This window comes from Harpia harpyja, chromosome 4 (genome assembly GCF_026419915.1).
Source record: "Harpia harpyja isolate bHarHar1 chromosome 4, bHarHar1 primary haplotype, whole genome shotgun sequence".
Classification (NCBI taxonomy): Eukaryota; Metazoa; Chordata; class Aves; order Accipitriformes; family Accipitridae; genus Harpia; species Harpia harpyja.
This window is the reverse complement of record NC_068943.1, coordinates 45,025,556-45,048,501: the sequence shown is the minus strand read 5'-3', so window position 1 is coordinate 45,048,501 and position 22,946 is coordinate 45,025,556. Positions and strand designations below refer to the sequence as shown.

General features: G+C 38.5%; 2 protein-coding genes across 2 annotated transcripts in view; one reads left to right on the top strand and one right to left on the bottom strand.

Moving 5' to 3' along the window:
* Positions 1-520: 520 nt before the first annotated feature.
* On the top strand, positions 521-2,133 carry BTG4 (BTG anti-proliferation factor 4). Its single transcript, XM_052785902.1, has 4 exons — positions 521-693; positions 1,293-1,430; positions 1,605-1,800; positions 1,957-2,133. The coding sequence occupies exons 1-4, from the start codon at positions 521-523 to the stop codon at positions 2,131-2,133; spliced, it is 684 nt and encodes a 227-aa protein (XP_052641862.1).
* Positions 2,134-4,708: 2,575 nt separating this feature from the next.
* Positions 4,709-22,946, bottom strand: part of LOC128141605 (uncharacterized) — a 32,195-nt gene continuing 13,957 nt past the window's right edge. The window contains exons 18-37 of the mRNA XM_052786560.1: positions 22,372-22,497; positions 20,987-21,164; positions 18,649-18,799; positions 18,258-18,390; positions 17,588-17,845; positions 16,133-16,273; positions 15,575-15,823; positions 15,072-15,263; positions 14,416-14,583; positions 14,098-14,241; positions 13,573-13,791; positions 12,909-13,119; positions 11,660-11,746; positions 10,752-10,874; positions 10,098-10,249; positions 9,305-9,391; positions 8,490-8,636; positions 7,275-7,469; positions 5,570-5,694; positions 4,709-5,209 (exon numbers count right to left, since the gene is read on the bottom strand). Coding sequence (XP_052642520.1) covers positions 4,978-5,209; positions 5,570-5,694; positions 7,275-7,469; positions 8,490-8,636; positions 9,305-9,391; positions 10,098-10,249; positions 10,752-10,874; positions 11,660-11,746; positions 12,909-13,119; positions 13,573-13,791; positions 14,098-14,241; positions 14,416-14,583; positions 15,072-15,263; positions 15,575-15,823; positions 16,133-16,273; positions 17,588-17,845; positions 18,258-18,390; positions 18,649-18,799; positions 20,987-21,164; positions 22,372-22,497 — 3,318 coding nt within the window. The 3' untranslated portion in view covers positions 4,709-4,977. The remainder of the gene's footprint in view (positions 5,210-5,569; positions 5,695-7,274; positions 7,470-8,489; positions 8,637-9,304; positions 9,392-10,097; positions 10,250-10,751; positions 10,875-11,659; positions 11,747-12,908; positions 13,120-13,572; positions 13,792-14,097; positions 14,242-14,415; positions 14,584-15,071; positions 15,264-15,574; positions 15,824-16,132; positions 16,274-17,587; positions 17,846-18,257; positions 18,391-18,648; positions 18,800-20,986; positions 21,165-22,371; positions 22,498-22,946) is intronic.

Genomic DNA, 22,946 nt, shown 5'->3' with positions numbered 1-22,946 from the left:
AGCTATACTAGAGGAAGTGTGAGGTAGGGTTTGGGTGTTGTTTTTTCTCTTATATAAGTGATAAAGGCTGTTGTAGCATTAGATCTGTTTCCTTGGTGGCTGTTTGAAGCTGTTTATAAAGCCTATCTCAGGTTTTCAACAACTCTGGTCTGAGAAGGTAGTGTTTGTGGTCTTCGTTGTATATAAAAGAACTATGTAATTGTAAGAACTGCTGGTTGTTGACTGTAATATATAACAAGTACTATCTTCTAAACTCTTTTTTTTTATACTCTGTTAACTTGCTTAGTGTCAGTGCCTTCTAGTAATGCATTAAATTGGTTTCACTACCCAAAACTAAATTTATCAGTTGTTTGGCAGTTGGGCTTGTCTAGGCTCTATCTGTCATGGCTTATGCAGGTTTTACAATCTCTATCCTTGGAACTTGATAGTACCTTAATGTTATTAAATCTCTCTAGTGTAGTGTCTCATCTCTACTGATGACTATCCAACAGCTAAAGCACCTTGTGCACTTCAATTTAAAATGAAAGATGAAATTGCTGCCACAGTCTTCTTCATCACAAGGCTAGTGAAAAGGGAAGACAAGCTGAGCAAGCATAAAATTGAGAAATTTGCAGCTAAGCTGACAACAATACTGTTTGAAAAGTATAAGAATCACTGGTACTTGGACAATCCATCCAGAGGACAAGCCTTCAGGTAAGAGGACCCTCAGTAGAGGGGGAGGGGGAATGGAGCCTTTGCATGATATTCAAGATGCAGTGAGTGCCATTTCAGTGCCTGGAGCCCTTAAATTGGAAATAAGTGACACAAAATTGAAAGAGAACCACTTAGCTATCCATTAAGCTTGAGGGAAGAAGTGTTATTAACTGGTAAAAATGCACCTATTTTGGAAGTGGTTTCACAGTGTGTGCCTGTGTAGGTTTGACTAGAGAGCTGAGGTGGAAATCTTAAGATAACATGCCCGAAGTATCTTGGGTAGCCCTCTGACTTGACTGACTTGAATGCAGAATTCAAGTGGTCTTAAACTGACTCGTGGAATTGTTGTAACTGCTTTCAATTCTCTTACATTACTGAAGTAAGTTGCTGCATTATGTGGTTAAAACAAACAAAATCTCATGTGGGTTTATAAATCAGTTTGCTAGGCTAACTTGGTGGTTGGGGTTATAAGTCAGACCTTGCATCAACAGGCTAAATGTGTTGAGAGAAAATACTGAACTTAAGTGTACTTTTGTATGAGCAGAACTTGCAAAGTTGCAGTGAAATCTTAAATCCACCTGTACTTCGTTCTTACCTAGGTGTATAAGGATAAACAAACATCAGACAAGAGATCCACTGCTGGAGCAAGCTTGTGTGGAGAGTAATGTGGACTTTAATAAACTTGGTTTGCCAAAAGAGATGACACTATGGGTTGATCCATTTGAGGTGTGTTGCAGGTGAGTTGAGAAGCTGTGGCTAATATGTCAAGTGCCCTGGACAAACTTCTTCAACTCTAAGCCTGTTACTAGAGTCTTAGTGTCTGAGGGCATACTTACTAGTGTCAGCTGACTACTAACAGATGTCCACACTGCTAGTGCAGAGATGCATTACACAAATACAGTCACTTTCAGATATGGTGAGAAGAACCGGCCCTTCACAATTGCGCACTTTGAAGGAGAGGAGAACCCAGAGCTTCCTCAGCAGATCAGTTATGCTGTTGACAGAGCAGCACTAGACTATCATTCTGGCATTTCCTCAGATGAAGAGAGCTTCTACAAGGAGCCGAAAGCTATCCCTACTGTCAGCAATCCTAACAGTGTCTACCAGGTAAGCATGTGGTAATGGTATGTGGCTTTCAGTAAGAGCTGGCATCTGCCCTCTAGGTTCCCTCATGAAGGAATGCAACAGACTCAGCTGATGGCCAGACTAATCTCCCCTCTTTCCCGAACACATTTTAACATTATCTCATTTCTTGCTGTTTAGTTCAGTGACTACTGCAAGGCACCCATACAGCCCTGGTCTCAGTATCTTCATAGGAAGACCTATATGACTGATGGCTCATACTATGCCCAGCACAGGGGTTACAAAGTCTACAGGCCAACAGCTGCTTTCACAGGACCGCGTGTTGATAGATACCACTGGATCAATACCAAGCGGTAGATCTGTGGCTGCACCTGTTATAGGCTGTTGAAACACTGAGCTATGGTATGGGATGAAGGCTGGCACTACAAAGTTTCATAAAAACAGAAAGCACTTACTGTCTAATCCCTATCTCTTACTTTGTACATCTGAAACTTTGGGGTTTTATTATATAACCTTTTAAATGTTTTATTAATGTTAACATAAGATTGAAAACTAATGTGAGACTCTACTTGTAAGTTAAAAAGGAAATGCATATATCAATAAACCTACTCATTTTTTTTTAAAAAGCCATCTGATCTGCTATCAGTGCCCTGAAGGGAGTTAAAAAGCTTTTTGGTGAAAACACAAGCAAGTCAAGGAAGATAAAAACATCCTCCAAGTTGCTTTGAATGATAGTCTGCTTCCTTCTGGCAAAGGTAGCAAGGGCAGTTGCATTGTGAGCAAAATATCTATATATCACAAGCAGAATCACCTCTATGCTCCCCCTTGAGTGAAGCTTTGGTATATGCAGCTGTGAAAGACTACCTTGTGGCTCCACCTAGGCTTTTGCCTCTAGACTATAGCTTACCTGTCAGAAGAACACAGCCTCATGGGCAGGAGAGGGGCAAATACATGGTGGTGTAGCTTTCCACAGCTGTAAGATAACATATTACCTTGTAGGATGATGGAGCTGTTATCTCTAATGATGTCTAGCCTGTCAGTTTGCAATACTGTGGTCCATAGAAAGCTTTTCTTATAGCTCTGGACAACTTGAGTCAAATTGTCTTTTAGATAGTCCAGAACTCCAGACAGATGGAGACTCCCCTTTCAGTGGAAAAGGACTCACTGGAATACTACTGGGCTTCAAAACCATGCTTTGGGATATTGTTTCCAGTACTGAGTAAAAAATGTGGTCTCGGACAGTCACCATCAACATACACTGCAAGTCAACAGAGCAAAGTTATCTTCCTACTGACTCTACTTGTCACCTACTCCATCACTGCCTGCTGATTAAACTGTGGGGCATAAGGGTTACAGAAGTGATATCAATAGGTCCTGTCTTGCTGGTTAATCTGGTCAAAATGCTGAACAAACTAGTTTGTCAAAACTTAGTAGCTCATGTAAATACCTATGGTTGTCACTTACTGCAGCCATTTCTACTTGCTGCAGTCCAGCTATTACTACCTAATAAGCAATGATGGAAAAAACCTGCTAAAAATAGCCCTGAAGGGGAAGCATTGTTTGTCCTGTAAAAGCAGACAACTGTTCAAGACTGGAGGGCTACCTGCAGAAGTGAATCCAAAGAGAAAGAATTAAAACTATAGTATAGATTTTAGCTAAAATCTCATAGTAGGTGTGAAAAGGTACCATTTGCTCTGTCAAGCCATAGGTGCTCAATAAACTGTATCCTAACCTACTTTTCAAATATGATGTGGATGGGAATAATCAAAAGGAAGCCAAAGGCTGTAATCAACTATTCTCAGAGTTATGTCTCAGTCATGCTTCACCATGATTTGGTCCATATTTCTTCAGAACAAACCCACATCAGTCACGTGTACTTTTGTACAAGAATTTTGCAATAAACTTGGTATTAATAGGGTTTGGTAGATCACTCGTGCACAAAGTAAAAATCTTGCACTTCCTATAACTAGAGCCAATTTCCTTTTTAGAAGATGTCATTTTAAAGACTGTTTTTAATCTATGAATATTACAGTCTGTGAGGTGTTGATTAAACAGAGTAAATAAGATGTGAGGAGAGGCTTCTTCATTACTGTAAGTCAAAAGCAGTGTTTCCAACTAATTCTTGCAGCTTTGATAGTAGAACTTGCACTCTAGCAGTTTAATCCATTTATTGTAATCAGTAGTGGGCTTTTTTCCTAGCAAGATCAAAATAAGCATCTGTGTATGGGGGTGAAGGTGTGAACAATTGATTAAGCAATTCTGAGAGAATAGAACGGATACATAATTTGTGAAGTTGTAATAATCCAACCACTTCTCAGTGTTGAATATTTGATGTAAAATGAGGTAATGGCATTAGTATTGAGGGTATTCAGTGACTCATGAAATAATTTGAATCTTGTCCCATGCCTCTGTGAATTCTTGTACTGGTGGGGAAGGAAGGATCTTAGGTGACTCTGCTCTTTCTCCACTTGCTTTTTACCTAAACCAGAGGCTGTGGTGGCAGAGAAGAGGTGATGTTTCATTGATCAGCAAATACTGAATGTTTCAGGGTTTGGGTCTTGAATTTGAGAGGAGGAAACACTGTCTCTCTCAGTTTAAGAGCAGGGCTAGTCTTTAACAGTTCAGGACCTGCATGCCTGTATAGGTAGTACTACAGAGGAGATGAAATATGGTGACTTCAGAACAAGTAAAGGCTGTCTGGCCTGGGCAAGTCACTTTCAGTGGCAGAGATAATTTCTCACTCTTGATGTGTAATCATGTAGATACCGTTACTTGGGTTGATTATATCTGTAGCTTTCACAGTCTCAAAGTCAGAAGAAAAGTGTAAAAATCAGTTGTCTGCAGAGGCTTCAGAACATGTAGTGGAGTGATATATTAGTTTTAGAAATTTATTTTTTTTTAATGCTAAGCAGGCTTATGATTGATTTTGTATTTTGCTTCTGTTCCTGAAAACTCTGAGTCTAAGCTTTTGCAACAATGTTTGTCTTTTGACCGCTTGGATATAGCCAGAAACACCAGTCACTTAAAGTCTTGTCACTTAAATTACTACATTGCTTTCACTCCTAATTTAATGAGCTGTATGAAGGGGAAAAATACACTATAGTTAAAATAAAAATACAAGATTTACTGTGGCTTAAAGCCTGAGGACAAACGCAGAGGACCAAGTTAGAACCAAAGCACCAAGTCGTCTTTTGAGTACCACTACAACTTTCTGCCTAGGGCTATTTTCTCTTCTAATGCATTTATTTGTTTTACCAAACAGTCTTTCTCCAAACTACTTATTTCAAGGTAGTAAAAAAGCAAGTCTTCATTGCCTTTACTGTTTAAAAACTGGTGTTCATCCTCTATGATGTGTACCAGCTCTTCAGTTAACACATCCACTTTATCCTCAAGTTCTGAAAGGGACAAGTAAGCGCAGGTTTCCTCTTCAAAGCTAAAAAAATGGAAAGGAATGCTTAAAATCAGACAGTAGAAATACCACTGTTAAAGTAAAACACATAGACTCTTCATAAGAGCAAACCAGAAAGACATATTTCACTGGAACCTAACTTCTCTGTTACTGAGAATGTGATGGTAGCTTACAGAGAAGTAATCAGTCTTTCTGTGACATACCCTGGCATCAAATCTGATCTGTGCCTAGGTATTGAAGGTTACGGAGATTGGCTTTGTAGTATAAAAGTGAAGTCATGATGGAGAGCTGTCATGATTTGCTTTGTATCAACCCCCCCAAATTGTTCAGTTGTTGCTGTCTTAATACAACAGTTAATAATACCTGCTGTCAAATCATTCTTACCATGTCCTCCATCCAAAGCTGCCCTTTTCATAGCTGCTCGAGGCACAAAGGAAATGCTCTTTTTTCTTCACAAGCAACTTGTCATTTAGTAGTTCCTCAGATTTCTTATGGAGCAAGAGGTTGTTCTTCATGTGTTATACAATAAGCACAGAAGTGGAGATCAATGTTAACTTTAAAAGACTTTTTATAGACTCCTTAAATACTTTTTTCATGGTACTGCTTTTTATGCTGTCTTAATGATTTCTATGAAGCTAAATAATTTTTCCTGATGTAAGGTTTTTCAGATGACAACCAAAGCTGCTTGTATAGCTTTTAGATTTGAATGCATTTATATTTGCTGGGTGTCTATAGCTGAAGATATGGGAGCCCACTTCAACCCTTGCACACTTTTGTCTTCAGGATGTGTGCTCTTAAAATATTAAAGCAAGCAAAAGGTTTCTTAGCATACTTAAAACAGTAGTTATGGCCTCCTACAGAATCACAGAATGGTTGAGGGTGGAGACACCTCTGGAGGTAATTTTTTCCAACCCCCCTGCTTAAACAGAGCTGCCTAGAGCCTGTTGCCCAGGACTGTGTCCAGACGGCTTTTGAATGTGTCCAAGGAGGGAGGATCCACAACCTTTCTGGGCAACCTCTTCCAGTGCTTACTCACCCTAACAGTAAAAACGTGTTCAGACTGAATATTCTGTGTTTCAGTTTGTGTCCATTGTCTCTTGTCCCGTCACTGGGAACTGCTGAAAAAGAGCCTGGCTCCATCTTCTTTATACTTACCCTGCAGGTGTTTATATATATTGATGGGATTCTCCCTGAGTCTTCTCTAGGTTAAACCATCCCAGGTCTCTTAGCCTTTCCTCACAGGTGAGATGCTCTAGTCTTTGTGGCACTTTGTTCAACTCTCTCCAGTAAGTCCATTTTACTTTTGTGCTGGGGAGCCCAGAACTGGATACAGTATTCCAGCGGTGGCCTCACTAGTGTTTAGTAGAGTGGAAAGACTACCTCCCTTGACCTTCTGGCAATAATTTGCCTAATGCAGCCCAGGATACTGTTAGTCACCTTTTCAGCAAGGGCACAAATGTACTTTCCAGCTGGGCAGCCTCCAGCATCTATTGGTGCATGGGGCTGTTCCTTCCAAGGTGCAGGACTTTGCACTTCCCCTTGTTGAACTTCATGAGGCTGCTGTCAGCCCATTTCTCCAGCTTGTTGATGTTCCCCTGAATGGCAGCAGTCTCCCCTCTGGATCCCGGCTGAGCTGGCTTACATGCAAATAGCTCAAACTGCTTGTGCTTATCTGTATCCCTGAGGATGTTTAAGTGTACATCTGTTTCTGATGGTACAAATGGCCCTTCTCTTCACCAGCTCTAGTTTGCATCACAATAGTTTTACTATCATGCAGACGGGATAGTTAATCCTAGATCTGGATACTCAAGGGATGGCTGAATAGGTTTTTGCCTACATGGCTTATGAACATCTCTTTGCAGAAAGCCAATGCTGAGCCTTTCCAATACATCAGGAGTACTTTTAAACTCAGAAATTGAAATTATGTATAGAGCTTCTACTGACATCCCACAGGAGTCTGACCTTACCAAGCAATGATTTGGAGAGGCAGGCATCTATAAGCCAGTTTAAATTGCCATTTTGTAATAAAGTAAGAAAACAGGGATGGCGAGCTTTCAACCAGACCAGGTCTCATGATCTTTCTTATTACCTTCTCAAAGCCTTCCATGTCTGTGAGGTTTTTCACTTTCACCTCAAAAAGTTGGGAGATGAGATTTATTTCCTCCTTGCAGAATGGTTCTTCCTTTAGCAACATCTGACTTATCCCATAAGATTTATCACCCTGGAGAACTGTTGACAACTGGAGTCTGAGAGAGAATGTTTCACTAAGACAAGCCTTTAGTGCCTAGGAAAAAAAACCCAAAACAAAACCAAAACTGTTTGGAAAACCTGGACACAGTCAAACAATTCTTTACAGTTAACCACTGAATAGAGATATTGGGGGGGGATGATATCAGATAATAGTAGGGTATCAAGACAGATTTTTCACTTCTGGAAGCCTGTTTCTTCTGAAAAAATAACTTCACTAGTCTCATGGGGATTTGATACAGACCACAAATATGCTGCATAATGTGGTTAATATGTGGCTGTTAAAGATGGAACTAGGATGAGAACATGGTGCCATGCATGAGCGGAATCCTGTTTGGGATATTTGTGTTGTGTTGGTTTCTAGACAATGCTGATAGTTCTTGTCACTCATGAGGAGAACCATCTTTCATAAAGGGTAGCATTCGGTAGGGGACTAAAATCACTGTGTGTACATTGGGAATACCTTTAGGGAAAATGAGATGATGATGGGTATCCCCTGCAACACATAAGTGCACTTTATTGAAGGCTGAATGGAAAGGATTGCATCACATTGAGGTGTTATGGGAAGAACAATGCAGTTTCATTTTTCTTTCTCAACAGCTCTGTGTCTGGTATAACTGTGTTCTCTGAGTCAGGACTATGATTATGAAAGAGCATTTTCTGTTTGATTCTCCCATGTACTTGCCAACTGGTGGTTAGAATGTAGTTGTCTGGTTTTATCTCCTTAGCTGTTGGTAGAACAAATGGGTATTTCTGAGTTAGTGTTGTTTGTATGCAGGCAGGATGTTAATACATGATATGGTGGATTTTTCTGCCATCTCGCTGCCTTCACCTAGGGTGAAGCAGTGTTCTGTGAATGTTGACTGTGAATCTTTCTGTGAACAGTCACTGTGTAACTGTAATGGCAGTCCAGGTAATAGTTAACTATCTTATTTAATCTCTCCTTTTGATTTTTATTATCGGAAGTTGTACAAACCTGTTACCCCCTCCCCTTTAAAATGGTAATTTTTTATGAATGTTGCTATAATGTAATTACATTTGGAACATATTGAGGTACCTGATAAAAAAGCCTCAGAAAGAGTGGATTGGTGTCGTGGTTGAAGTCAGCAGCAGTGATATGAGCTAAGCAGTGCACGAGGAGGAGAAGGAAACTTCCAGCAGAGCTCAGGCAATCCCTTAAAATGAATAGTTTGTTCTTTGAATTCTGAGAAAGAACAAATATCCAGAGCTGAGACAAGAGCACAGCTGTAGTCAGCTCAGCTGATGCAACTCTTCCAATGGTTCGTCTCAATTTTAGGAAAGTTAAAAGATTTAAATCAGAGTGCTGGGGAATATCTGAATATACAGAGCAGCAGCATTGTCATAAGACTTCTCTTAATACCCTATGATGTGAATCCAAAGCATTCTTGCATTCTGTGTTTTTAGGCAGTTTTATATTTACATATAATGAACCTCAGAAAACTTCTTTCTCAACATCCCAGAGTTTTAGAAATAAATAATACTAAATAGTCAGATTCTGTAATTTAATTATAGCAACTAAAATGCTGATACACTGCTGACTTCTATAAAAATGACCTATAGAGAATTTGGAAGAAATGGAAGTAGTAGAACTGGGACATGAGAAACTGGGTAACCAGACCTGATTTATTAAACATGCTTTGGGTATGACCCTCACATTAACATATTCAAACTCAGTATCCTAGAGTGCTCTGTTAAGTTTATGCTCCAGATATATCTGAATATGCCATTAACATTTCAGGATTTCTTATATCATTGAAAAGTATGAAACATTTTTGCATTTTATTTCTTAGTCCCACAAATTGATGGATATGAAAATATTGCATAGGCTGACTAGATGTGAAGTTGACAAACCTGATAAAAGAAAGAGTTTCTGAAGGCATTGCCTGTGGCATTACTAAGAGGTACACTGGAGGCAACACACAGATTAATTTCTGGAGCCTGCAAAGAGAAGGAAAAATGCTTCTGTAAAAAGTGTGTATGCACATCAAATCTGCAAAGTAAGAGGGATTAATGGGATATAAGTTCATTTAAATGTCAGCTTTGATTTGCAGTGGGTACACAGAGCCAACAAATACCACATGAAAATGGAAACTGTTTAAAAAAACCTTAGCAAATCATAGTAGTTCATCTTGCCAGTTTTCTAATTAAGTAAATGAAAGTGTACTCCAGCCCTGGATCTCTGGCTGTAGTCACCATGATTTTTATTATTATTTGATACCGTTATTATGAAAGACCCTGGAGAGTTTACCTAGACTAAAGCCATAGTGTGCTAAGAACTGTACAAAGAAAATGAGAGAATCCTTGCTCCAAGTTATAAAAGAAATAGGTTTTAACACAATATTATGCAGTATGCAGGGATTAGGTAATGCAAGAATTAAGTGATGTGATCAAGAAAGATGCCACAACAAATATAAGAATTGACTGTGGATCTTGTGGGACAGAGGTTTGACTTCAAAACAGTCCTACACCATTGTGGTGAAAACACAAATGGAATTCAATACCTGATGTTTGCACACTGGTCATTCTCTGCTTGATCTTACCTTATATTTGGTAGACACTTTGCAGCCTGTTGGCTGAAGAATTTTTTTTGATAACTGTCTTTTGGAAGCACTAATTACTAAATATCAGTATCTTAAAAACTTACATCAATGTGAAATCTGAGAAACTGTAGGATGGAGATGCCATACTGATATATGACAAACTCTCTTGTAGAAAGGGTTGTGGGATCAACTACTGTTAGTTCTCCTTCTTGGGTCATCAAGGCATCCTGTATACCCTGAGAAGTACTTGCTGTTTCTGCAAGAAGAGTAGCATTTCATTAGACTAATTGGTTTCTATTTTGATTTTGTTGTCCAAGAGGTAAGAATGCAATACAAGTGTCTAATATACTGCATTTCTCAACTCATAATATATTATCATTGTTCAGTATAAAATGAAGCCCTTCTGATGCATTATGAATTCTTTTAAGAGTCATAAAGTGCTTGATACCGTTAGGCAATGCCCAAAACTTCACTTTTCCTAGTGAAATTTCTGATAACTAAGGCCTAGAAAAGTGACAGTACTTATGTGTGCCTCAGAGCTGATCAGCAGCAAACTCAGGGGTGATTCTGCATTCGAAGTCTTTCTCCCTCACTGGTAGAGCACTTCCTCCAAAGAGGAGAGTAACTTTATGATGTCTGTCCAGCAAAATCTTATCACAATAAAAACAACGAACAGCTACTTGAATGATGAAACAGAAATCTTCACATTACACTCAAATTCTGACTTTCATATAAGGAAGAATGGAGGTAAGATTTACTTTTGTCCAGCCTTTGGCTTTCTAGTAGTCCAGCTGCCACTGCATGACTTTGGAGCTCATCATTCACGTCTTTCAGAAGACCAAGAAGAAAAGATGTTTTTATACACTTAGCTTTATCACCACCTGTGTAAACAAATATGGAGATATTGCTTTCTTAAACAATCCATCTCTTACCATATTTTTCTGAGCAAACATTTCACACATTGGAATTATGTAGACAAGTAAGGTGAAACAGATAGTTTTGCTGTTTGGAGCACGACATTGAAGTCTGGGCAAAGATGTTAATGTTGCAGAGAATTGGATAATCTTTCCCTCCAAAACTCTTTACATTATCCAATTCACTAGTTTTCTCCTTTTTCATATATCTCAAATATTACGTAGAATTCTGTTTAAACAGGAAGAACGGTATGTTAAATTAAAACAAAAAACCCCAAACTGAACAAATAAACCCCAAGTCCAACCACTTCTTGTTCCCACACTTCTTGTTTGGACTGCTTAAAGAATACTTCTCGAAATTTTTCCTAACAAAGTTGTCTTTGTCACTAATGCATTTTTATTGATGAGAAAAAATTTTCTAGCTGCCCTTAACTCTATAAATAGTGATTTTCTATCAAAGTGTCAAATTCCGTATCTCATCAGAATTGGTAGGAGGTTTTTTTCCACCTAATGAATACAACATTTACCTGTTTAAGTGCTCTAAGCCCAATATTTGGTTTATTATAAGGACTACATCATTGATAATTCACAGCCGTAGGCAAGTTACTTATGCAGATATCACGTGGCTCATGTATTTTGTTGTTAAGCAGACAAAAAAGAGGTAGTTGGCAGGAAAAGAAGCCTCTTGTGAGACCATTTTATGCAGCTCTGTTTGTGGGGCAGTAGTCAATAAAGTGACTTAAAGTTTTTACCATACAGTGAAGGTGTTGTAAACTGTGGATTCAGAAGAATGATTCTGGATACCATCAGGTGTTCTGCCTGCTTCAGCACCTTGATATCTGTGAGAACAGTATATACTAATTAATGACAGCAAATAATTCCGGAGAGGTTTGTGTCCATTCCTCTTGTTGTTCCATAAGCTAACCTTGACTTTTCTACATAGTATTTGGGCCTAAGACATCAATTTAAAAATCAAATGTCAGGAATAGAAGTTGTACTTTTTGACTAAATGTCTAATTTTGGGAAGAGGTTTAAAAATACAGAAGTGCATTGGAATTTCTCTAAGGGGCTAGATAAGGAAATCCTTCTCTGGCATTCTGATAATTGCATGACTCTTGTACTGTTTGCTGTTCAGGAAGCTCTGGGAATTGCTTACGGGGTGATAAAAGAGCAACAAGGCCAACTGGGCTGCTCGATGCACTTGGTGTGTGCTCTCTAATTCCATTTTTGCTGCATGAAGGAATTCTTTTTCATCTCTTTCAGAGAGCGCTGTTTCAAATTAAGTTTTCTTTTGCTTTATTTCTTTGTGTCTAGTTCAATTCCAGGATTGTGCTATCCCACTTCATCAAGCTAATGCGTAAATGAACAGTTCTTTACTTCATAGAGAATGTTCTGGAAAAGACTCTGAAACATTAAGCAATTGATCACATGTAATAGTTCACCTGATCCCGATGAAATCTTTTCAGTCCAAAGAAGAGGAAATTCTGCTACTTATCAAGTAGCTGCTGATGTCACAAGCAAACCTGTACAGACCTGCTAACCCTAAGGATGGAATAAGCTCAGCTCTGCAGATGAATAAAATTAAATATCTTACCTAGATGATGTTTATGTATGTCGTAGAAAAGGCAAGCACCCATGTAAGTATCCAGTTTTACATCTGAATTTTGGTAATACCCTTTACTTGAAAGGGTGGAAAACTGACATTTTCTGAGCTGAAAAATGCACTTTTAACCTAAAATCTTCCTGCTTGTTTACTCGGTTTCTAGGAGTGCTTTAGATGTTCTCCTGCTGATGGTTAGTTGGGAGAATGAGACTGACTTTTTTTTTTCTTCAGAATTGCATCAGTCTTCCTCATCTTGTGCTTTAACTATAGTCTGAGTTCCACCCCATCACTTCCCTGTTCATTCCATTTCCAGAGCATTAATGTGCACCCCAGGCAATGCATCCGTATCGAAAAAGAATCATAGGTCACTTGAATTTCCTATGACAAACCAGACTTACTCTTAGTCAAGAACAATAGGAGCTGGTCATCTGCCTTATGATGTATCCCTGGAACCCAGAAAGACTTGGTGATAGATGATAGAGGACTGTTGTTTTGCTGCATCTCTTTTTCTTTTTTTTCTTCTTCTGGTCTCATTCTTACCTTCTTCAAATCTGGATGAAAATCCTTTCCTAAGAAAGCTTTTGTTTCACTGCATTCTTTCATCAAGTACTACAAGGAAAAGTAAGGACATGTAAAAGTAAGTACCTATAAAAAGCACAATGGAAATTTTGCATTTGGTTCTATGTGACCTTTTCTTTACTCCTCCCCTTGCATAAACTTAGGGTCTGTATTTTAGAAACTTCTGCTCCCTCGCATTACTCAATTGCCAGAAAAAAATATTAAGCAGCAAATACAGAGATCTCCAGCAGACCGTCACCTTATGGAGTGACATTTTCTGGCAGTACATACTTTGTTTAGGGCAGACACTAGCTGCTTAGCATGCTTTCCGCTGTTAAATTTCTCAGGCTCTATAATGATTAGCAGTCTGTACTAGATATGGCATTTCTGAAGTACCAGTCCTCTCAATCTTTCAGTAAGTCTGAACATCAGAAAATAGCAAACCCCTCCCCCCTGGCAAAAAGCTGGAGGGGGGTTGTGTGAAGGGAGGTGGTCACACAGTACCCTATTATGCTGCTCAATGTATGCTGTAGAATCAAACCCTGTGGGCTTCATCCTGCTTTCCTGTTCTCCACAGAGCAGATGATCCTGCAGCTTTGCTCTTTCATCTGATATTTGCCATATGTGAGATTCTTTGAGGTCCAGATGCTTCTCTTGGAAAGTCTGCCAGAGGTCTTGTCTTTTTTCTGTTGTTTCTTCTGTTTTCAAGGTGGCATTTTTCTTCTGCAAAGAAGAAAACTCTGTTAAGCTCTTTTTCTTTGTTCCCTTTTACTTTTACTTGGGGAATAGCCTACTTCTGAAAGCTGTGCTTCTCCTATCCCCTTCCAGCTGCTTAAAGTATTGCATTCCTAATCTATACATTCAAACATTTTCTTTGTATGTCTGTTGTGAATCTCATAGTACAGGACATAAACCACACAATATAGCTGCACTCATGGTCTCATTAGCTTTATACCATTAATCTTATGTACTGTGCATTTGATAAAGCCTGTTCAATTAGAAAACTTTTGGGATTTGCTGTTTTCTAACCTGCAATGGATCAAGATTACTTGAAATATTCTTCTTTGTTGTTTTATCTTCCAGGAAGAGTTTCAGCTGTTCCTCCAGCCTTCTCATTTTCTGCTCTCTGAATTTTTTCAGTTCATTGGCTGTGATGTTAGCTTCATCCACAAACTACAGAACGTATATAAGAAAAAAACAAAACAAAACAACAAACCACAAGATCCTGGTATTGTTCTGGAAAGAGCAATATTTGGAGAACAGAGTCCTTTGCGCAGTAACAATAGCAATGCAGATTATTTAGCATTTTCTGAATAAAATTGCTAGGTAATATATTTTTAGTTTTACCTTTTCCTGGATGCAGCCTTTTAGGCTTCTGACTATTTCCTTAAACTGTGTCTCCCTCAGTTGTAACAATCTTAGACTTTGTATAAATTCCAGCACTAAAAATATATACTCTGTGTTGTCCTTCAGGAGATGTGAAATGTCCCTTGTGTCATCATCAATCAATAATTCCTGAAAGGTAGAATTGTCATGTGAAATATAACATGAAATGTGTGAAACTTCTTTGGTTATCTTACTTTCCGTGCAATACATTGAGAATAGATTTAAGAGTCAGAGTGTTTGAAAGTGCCATCAAAGTTAGTGGAAGCTAGGTAACAGTATTTTGCAGTCCTATACATCCTTTATTGTTGTTGTTTATAAATATCCAAATAACAAAATGCAACTATATAAAATAAATTTAAGGTGGTCAAAGGAGCCTTAAGTAAGTCTATGTTAAGAAATGGATCTGAAGTGTCTGATCTTTAGTAGCTAAGCTCAAGATATTTTCAATTCTTTTTGGCATAAAAAACCCCAAACACTATAATATACTGTTATCTGGAGTTAGCTGTCCCATTGCTATAAACAGGCACAATTCCTGAGAAGTTTGTAAACTTTAAAGTTTTGTAACAACACACTGGAGGAGTTCCAGATTCTAAACCAAACTATCAAGAGAATTTTACTTCTACAACAAGTTGTTCCAGGCCTGTGCCCTCCTTTTGGGACCTCAAGGCAATCTTCTTGAGCTTGTAGCAATCTTGTAGCATAATGACTGTTTGCCGCAGGTGTCTCTGAGATAGGATGAAATATGCCACAAGATTCCCTAACTTCTTTCCTTCGGTCTCCTGGATGACTTGCATTTCTTTGGCTTGCATCTGGCAAGAAAACATTACAGAGTCTTACAGATTACTTGTAGACTTGTGAAAGTATGGAAGTATTCTAATTCTCACTGCAGGCTTTGAAACAGGAATCCAGAGGGGAAAAAATTAACTACCCCGAAGAACAACGGAACCCATCAATTTTAAAAGGGACTTCTAAAAGTTTCCCTTGACAGCATGAGTCAAATAGTTGTCAACCACATAAAACATTGCTGAACCTAAAATAACATGGCCAGACATTTCACTAAAGTCTTGTCCCTCTGTATAGCTGTTAGCAAATCACAATACCAATGCTTTAGCTAATGTACCTTTTCCTCTGTCTGTGTTTGAAGTTCCAGTCTAAATTGTGCCTGCATGTTTCTCAGCTCAGCTTCTGATTCTTCCTTTAAACCTTTAAGCAAATCCCCTTCCTGATGATGCTTGTGAAGAAAGGCCACTGCTCTTGCTACTTGCTGTTTCTCTCTAGTCTGGGCGACCTCTCGGGCTACTTCTTCACCAGTATTTTTGTAGTCAAAACTGTTCAGAATCCTTGTCACAGCTTCTGGGCAAGTCAGAATCTGAAGGAGGTAAGCACAGTGATATGAGCAAATGAATTTTGTTTATAGAAGTGAACTTGTTTCCAGCGTTGGGTTTGTAGTGGACATAATTGGCAGGACTTTTGATAGTGGGGTTCTGCTGGCTTGACCTGTGTAGGAGGCTACCGTAACTGCACTTTGCCATGTGTTTGCACATATGCCCCAGCTTGTGTGCCCTGCACATCCTGTAGGTTGTCAGTCAGGATGGGCATCTGTATGTTTACAGGTTTTGTAAATTACCATGAGGCTCATGCAGGGAGGGGAGGCATGAAAAGCATGAAATGCCTCTACCTGAAGGTTGCTGTAGAGATCCAGGACTCTGTATAGACATGCTTGCCTCAGAGCTTCCAGCTTTACTATCTTCACTGCTGAAACTTGTAGTATTTGAGTTAGAGAGTCTGGTGAATGCTTGACTTCCCAAGAATGTAGTTTCTATTAAACAAAAGAGAATAAAGAGTAGGGATTTTCTACACCAACAAATAGCTCTGTGGTCACCAGAACTAGTGAAGTCCAATTTCCTACAGAATTGTAATGGGAAGGGCAAGTCAGTTTGGACTAGTCTTTTCTCTAAGATTATAGAGGTTCCAAGGGAAGCTTTTCCTACCTAGTAAGGCATGGAGTCACACTGCAGTTTTTCCTCAGAGGGGTTTGTAAAGTCTGCATTTATCCTCTACCTGCCTGTTTGTTTTCATAAAATTTGTAAGTGCTTTATTTTCCAACTCCTCTATGCCCCTGCAAAGTTAGGTGAAATCAGGAAATGGATTAAAAAGTTTGGCATTAGCTTAATGAGAGATAGGCAGACATCTGCTCCCAGAACATATTTATATAATCTGACTGTAGAATGACTCCCTGCCATATTAAAAGCTGCCTGTATAAACAAGGTTATCTCAGAGGTGGAATTTACCCACAACAGAAGTACTTTCTACAACTTGCCTAAACACCTTTTAAGCTTTCTCTAGCAACGTTTTCCTGTCAGACAGTAGCATGAGATCTGTGGGTATGTGGAGTGGTAAGAGCTAAAAGGCCCCACTATTGGTGGGCACTCAGATTGCAGAAATGGCAGTGGGCCCTTCTAAAAAGTGAACGAGTGTAAAGGAGATGTTAACTCAAAATATTTTGTGGAAAAATTGCTCTTAGAAGAGGGAGCTTTTCTACTTTCAAAGCCTCAGTGGTTGTCTGTTAGCGTTACGCTCCAGCAAAACCCAGGACACGCTAGAGGAAAACCAGCATGTTATAGTTGTAGATTCATCCTATCTAATAAAATCCTCAGATACTGGAGGACAGAATGAGGACCATTAAAGCACCGAAATCCAAAAGACAGGTTGTGAAGAGAAAAGAAAAACTACATTTAGGCATGTGAGCAAAAGAAATAAACATGGGCAGTAAAAACAGTAAGCAGGCTTTTTAAAAAAAAAAAACAAAACCAAAACAAACAAAAACCCCTTCATACTGGTAATGTCACTTACTACTTTTTCTTGTGTAATGACAGTTTAAAACTTAGAGTTGGTTTTCTTTGATAAAGAAAGTGCTTTGCCACCTCTACTGAGGCAGTAAAATATATAGTCCAGTACAGGGAAACCTGAAACATTTAAGTTACGCCTGTAGCTGCTCTGATAATACAGCCACCCATGTAATGCCTAAAGCTAGGGTGTATGTTTGTATCACCCAGTGAAGATTACATTCATTCTTACAAAGCACTGAGGTGAAAATAGCAGGAGTAGCATAAGGAAAATGCCTTAAACTCACTTGCTGTTCAATGAAGTTAGAATCTGGGATTTGTAAGCCAAGAAGACAAATTGACAACTGATCTGGAATTTCTTCCAGAAAATGTAGGGTCTGTTTGGGCACTGTTAACTCTGGGATGAGGCCTGAAGGCTTGATTTCTTCCAGTTGTTTCTGACGGAGGGCTTGTTCAGTGTGGTGGTGGTGTTCTGACAGTTCTTTCAGAAGTGAATTTTTTGTGGTGGTTGCTTCTGTTCCTTTACTGGTTTTCATCCCCTGAAACTATAGACATACCAACTGAAACATCTTCATGATCAGGAGCATCAAAGGAATGAGAATTGAGTCATACTGAGCCCGAGATCTAAAAAACATAGCCAGAAACTAGATGTCCATGTTCATTTAAGTAACATAAGTAGCCTGATTTACTCTGGGATTAAATACTCAAGAGTTACTGAAGATAAGGTCACTGCTTCTTGTGCCTTAACATTAAGAAAGGAAAACTAGTTTAGTTTCTGTTTTACTTTGCAGTAGTCAGAATAGAAGATTTCTTTCTTCTTTAATAAAATCCTTTTTGCTTCAATTTCCCTTTCTGAAATGATGTGGGAAAATTGAAAGGAATTCAAAAAGGAAACAGAAAACTTGCTTTTCCTATGTATCAGCTGAGAACTCTAAGATGACACAATGCCAGCCTTACCCAATTTCCTTTATGGTATTCCTTTTCCTTAGCCTTGGATGATTCATAAAAGGAAAAGATAGCGTTTATTTCTTCTGTCAGTAGGGACAGTTCCAGATGTGCCAGTTCACAAGCATGCTTCTCAAAGAAAAACCTACAACCAGATATCCATGAGACAGGAGTGAAGATAGATTGCTACTTTTTATATAGTCATTACTGAGGCACTTGTCATGTTCATACATACATATTCAGGAGAACAAGCAGTAGACTGTAACAGGTATCTTCTGTTGAGCCACACACAAACCCCAAATATAAGCCTTCTGGGGAGAAAACCTTCCAAACTTGCAAAGAAGATATTTTTGTAACTAAAAATGCAGAGGCAATTAAACAAGGCAGAACAAGGATTTCTTACCTTGTATGGATTTCTTGTTGTATGTGGCTGATCCTTTCTGAATGTGAAGTGGGCAGAACAGGTGATACTATGGAAGCTGAAGCGGTTTCCTGACTTGCTTCAGCTCTTAATGCCTCTGAATGAGCATTTAAAGTGCTCCTTGATGAGTAGCCTGTAGAAGAAACATGAGAGAATGTATTTATTGCTGAATCATTAATTTCAGGTACAGTCAAACCCTGTTACACACTACTTAGGATTCACACCCCACCCCCCCCCCCCCTTAACTCTACAGCATTCAATAGTTAAAGTAGCAGTGTTCCTGGCTGGAAGGAAACCAAATGACCTTTCAAAAAGTCATTTATCAGTCCATTCCAGTTACATTTCCACAAAAGAGTGTTTTACCAGAACAGGATTATATTTTTAACAAAGAAGTGTGTTTTATCAATAATTCCTTGAGAGTCATCTTGATCTGGATATGAGAATTCTGAAAGTGCTTATATTGCTTATTGAGAAAGCAAACCTGGTTTATACCACTTGTTCCTTTTCAGCTGCAAATAAACTTCAACAGCAGATAAATTTTAACTTGATAGAATCTTCTTGCTGCTTATCCAGACAGTCATTTCCACTGTAGAATCTGCCCCAAGCATAAATGAGTAGATAGAAAAAAACATAAGGGCATACCCACCAATTAACGTTTTGCTGCAGACAGATAAATTAAGAGGTGCCTGCAGTTGACGTAGGAATTTTACAGGGGATTATTTTAGAGGAAAAAAGGTTGAAAGTGCACATCTCTTTATTCTGGTTAATTTAATTTTTGTTAGTAATCACCAATGCTAGTCTACTGGAGTTAAAATAAAACTGATGATTTCATAAATCTTCTTGTACTGGAAATATTATAATGATAATGCCACCCTTAGTTATGCTGGAAATAGTCAAGTTGCAGGAGCTAAAATACCGTTACTGAAATGAACAGCAATACTGCCTCAAAAAAAAAAAGACCATTTAATTCTGTGTAAAATCAATTATTTTAATGCAGTCCTGCTGCTTAAATAGCCACTAAAGTGCTGACAAATCTGCAGGCTTCTCAATTTAGCTAAATTCAACAACAATTTCTAAAGGAACCAGAGGTGACAGAAAAATGGAAAAAGTAGTAGCAGCATCATGAAACTACTGTTACTTAATTCCTGATTCTCTGAAGTACCTGACAGCGATACAAGGCTATATGCTTAAAAACAAATACCCCATTTCCATTGTGCATATTTCCACTGGCAGTATGCATGCCGAATTTGTGTTTATCCACTGTGTATTTCCATGAAGACAGCAGTCTTCTGAGTTACATCACCACTAGATCTGATAGTAATGAAGAGATCCTGTATGAAAAGATCTTTGAAGCACTAATGATTCAAACTCCAGCTGTACAGATAGTTGCCCTAGCAAAGACTGTGCCTGTTCAGAATGAAGAAGGAAATGCATTTTTTTGCAAGTAGTACTTTTGCTGGAACACCATCAAAGGAACTTCCCTGGAAATTCCACTGTGCTTTTTGTTTCTAGGGTTTCAGAAAAGCATACTTCATAATAACTCCATGTTTTTCATACTAAAATTTCTTCAGCAGTTGAACAACTTGTATTTTTCACCTCCATTTGCTCATATATGGCAGGCAGATCTGTATGTAACTAAAAGCCTGGTCACAATGTAATCTACACTTTTAATATTTTCAGCAGGGGAAGTAAAAGCTTTGCTATTGATTTCCAGGTTTCTACTGCATTTTCTGTTGTCAAACTGAGGTTAGATTTTCCATTTTGCAGGACTAAAAACATGGAACTAGTTCTGGTGCATAAACACAATGCATTTTTTTATTTCCAAAGATTAAAGCATCATACTTAAGTTTTCCAGGTAAACCAGCTCAACTCTGATGCATAGAAAATGCAAGAAGTCAAATTCTGTGTCACCCTTTTCTCAGTCTTCCCTTTGAATGTTAGCTGCCTTTCAGCTTATAACTACTTAGTCTAATGAAGTTGCATTTATACCTATAGGAACACTCTAAATGTGGAGAAAGACAATAGCTGTTTTGCAAAATATACATTAACTTTTGTGAGGCCTGGCAAGAGAAACTTCGAGCCTTAGAAATTACTTCAGGGCTGATCCCACCCTGCAGAAAGTTTATGCAAATGATAAAGGACTTATTCATTAAGTCCCAGGAGATCTTTAATTCTTAAAAAATGGAACCAAAGTCTAATTTTCAGCTGTCAGATGGGAGAATCTATTTCTAGATTTTCAAAGTTGAAAGGTTCCAACAAGGTGTTTTTCAAGGCCAGAATAAAATAAGGTAACTGACAGTACCTTTTTCTTCTCTCTTACCTGATGTCTCAGGTGATACACTATTGCTATTTTCCTCCAGCATCTGAACCGTAGACTTGAGTAGTGGGATCAGGTTTTGTTGGATGATCTTGTATGTACTATGTGAGATCCCATTAATGCCATAAAATTTGGTTGTCTGATAGTTTTCAAAACACTGTTGTGACCCAGAGAAAAGCATCTGAAACAGCAACACAAAGCAGACAAAGGCCATTTCATGCTTGTCAGAAATATCATTGAAAAAAGCATCCTGGCATTCTTTGCCTTCTCATGAAAACCTTATATTGTCAGTTCATACCCATCCTATGCAAATTGTCCAGTGACTCAATAAAATGCTACGGCACTTTGCCTCAGCAACTTAAAAGCCTTTTGCAATGGTTATGGTCCCACAGCTGTCCAGTCAGATTTTTCCACATCCTTCAAGCTGGTGTAAAAGTTGTAAGATATGATTTGAACTGCATTGCTTGTATATAATGTCCTCAGTTTCTCTGGAATCCATTTGTAAGTGCCGTACATGTGATAAAATGTTTTCTGTTCAACATTGTGGTCTAATAATCCTCATTTGGACTAATAAACTGAAATTTAGTTAATAGTGATAGTCTCATGGGAATGGAAGAGCAGAAGAGGAGGACAGAAACACCTCCCAGGGAACTTTAAAGGAAGGACACCGAAGAAAGGGGAAGAGGATTAGGAAAGTGCATTCATTTTAATCTTTTTATTGTAACTAGTCCAGAATGGAATGTGGAAACCAGTTAATGCAAAGAGTAAGGATCAGATCCTGAGACCATTGAATTAATGGAAAGATTCACTGACTCTCTTGTCAAAAGGGTTTGGATCTACAGTTCTTGAGACATTATAGATTATGGGATTTGAAAGGTCCCTTTAAGAGAGGAGGACTTCTCATCCTCTGCACTCATGCATTTTTGAAAATCATTTTGCATCCAGAAAAAAATGTTTGCAGGAGTTGTGCTGTGTCTAATATCTTGCTTCTTCCCTAGGAAGTACAGAACTTCAGGTGTCCCGCTGTTTAAAATCTCTTTGCAAATAGACAAACTGACAATTTCACAATTGCACTAGATGATTGTTGTAGGTCCCTTCTGAGTGAACTATGCTATTCTATTCTATTCTAACTTTTTCTAGCACTGCTGTTGAAAAACTGCCTTTTGAAGTGAAATTTAATTGAATTTCCAGGTGTCAAAGTCTTTGATATGTACTTTATAAATCAACTTCTACAATTCTTATTTACGTTTTTTGTTATTTTACAGGGCTCTGATTTCTTGCAGCAGTATTCTTGGATAGATATTCTCAGAACATGGCAACTGCTTATGCTTTTGTTAGAAAGTAAGTAACATGATTGCTTTTTATTTGCCTTAAAGTGAAGTTGGTACCTTTGCCTGCTGCATCTGGATATTTGACAAGTCCCTCAAATATTCCAGTTTGGTGTATGCAGTCTCCACACTAGCTTGTTGTTTCAGTATACATTCCTGAGACTCAGAGGCTAGGGCAAGTATGACCTGGAAGAAATGATACAAAATGTAAGCCCGCTTCAAATGAATTGCAACTCCTGGCTTTCATTTGCTTTCTTACACATAATCTGGCAAGTCACTAGCTACAGAGCCAGTGTAACTGTAACAGCTCTAGAGCACTAGTGTCTAGGTAGCCCTTAAAGAACAGTCATGAAAACTGCAAATTATGAGGGCCAAAAAAAAGCTTCCTGGCAATATATTTCAATAAACTCTATTTGACGTCTGTTCAGTCAGTAAAAAGCTTTGTGTTTACTTCAGCTGGTATTGCTTGGACAAAAATAGATGCATTCTCTGTAGTACTAGGTAACAGTTATTTACTGATGAGAAGCACTGATGATGTTTTCAAGGGCTGAATATGGATTTACCTGTGTGGGAGTCTTATAAATCTTTAGATCTTTCTTAGCATTCCCTGCAAGAAAGAAGAGTGTAGGAAGAGA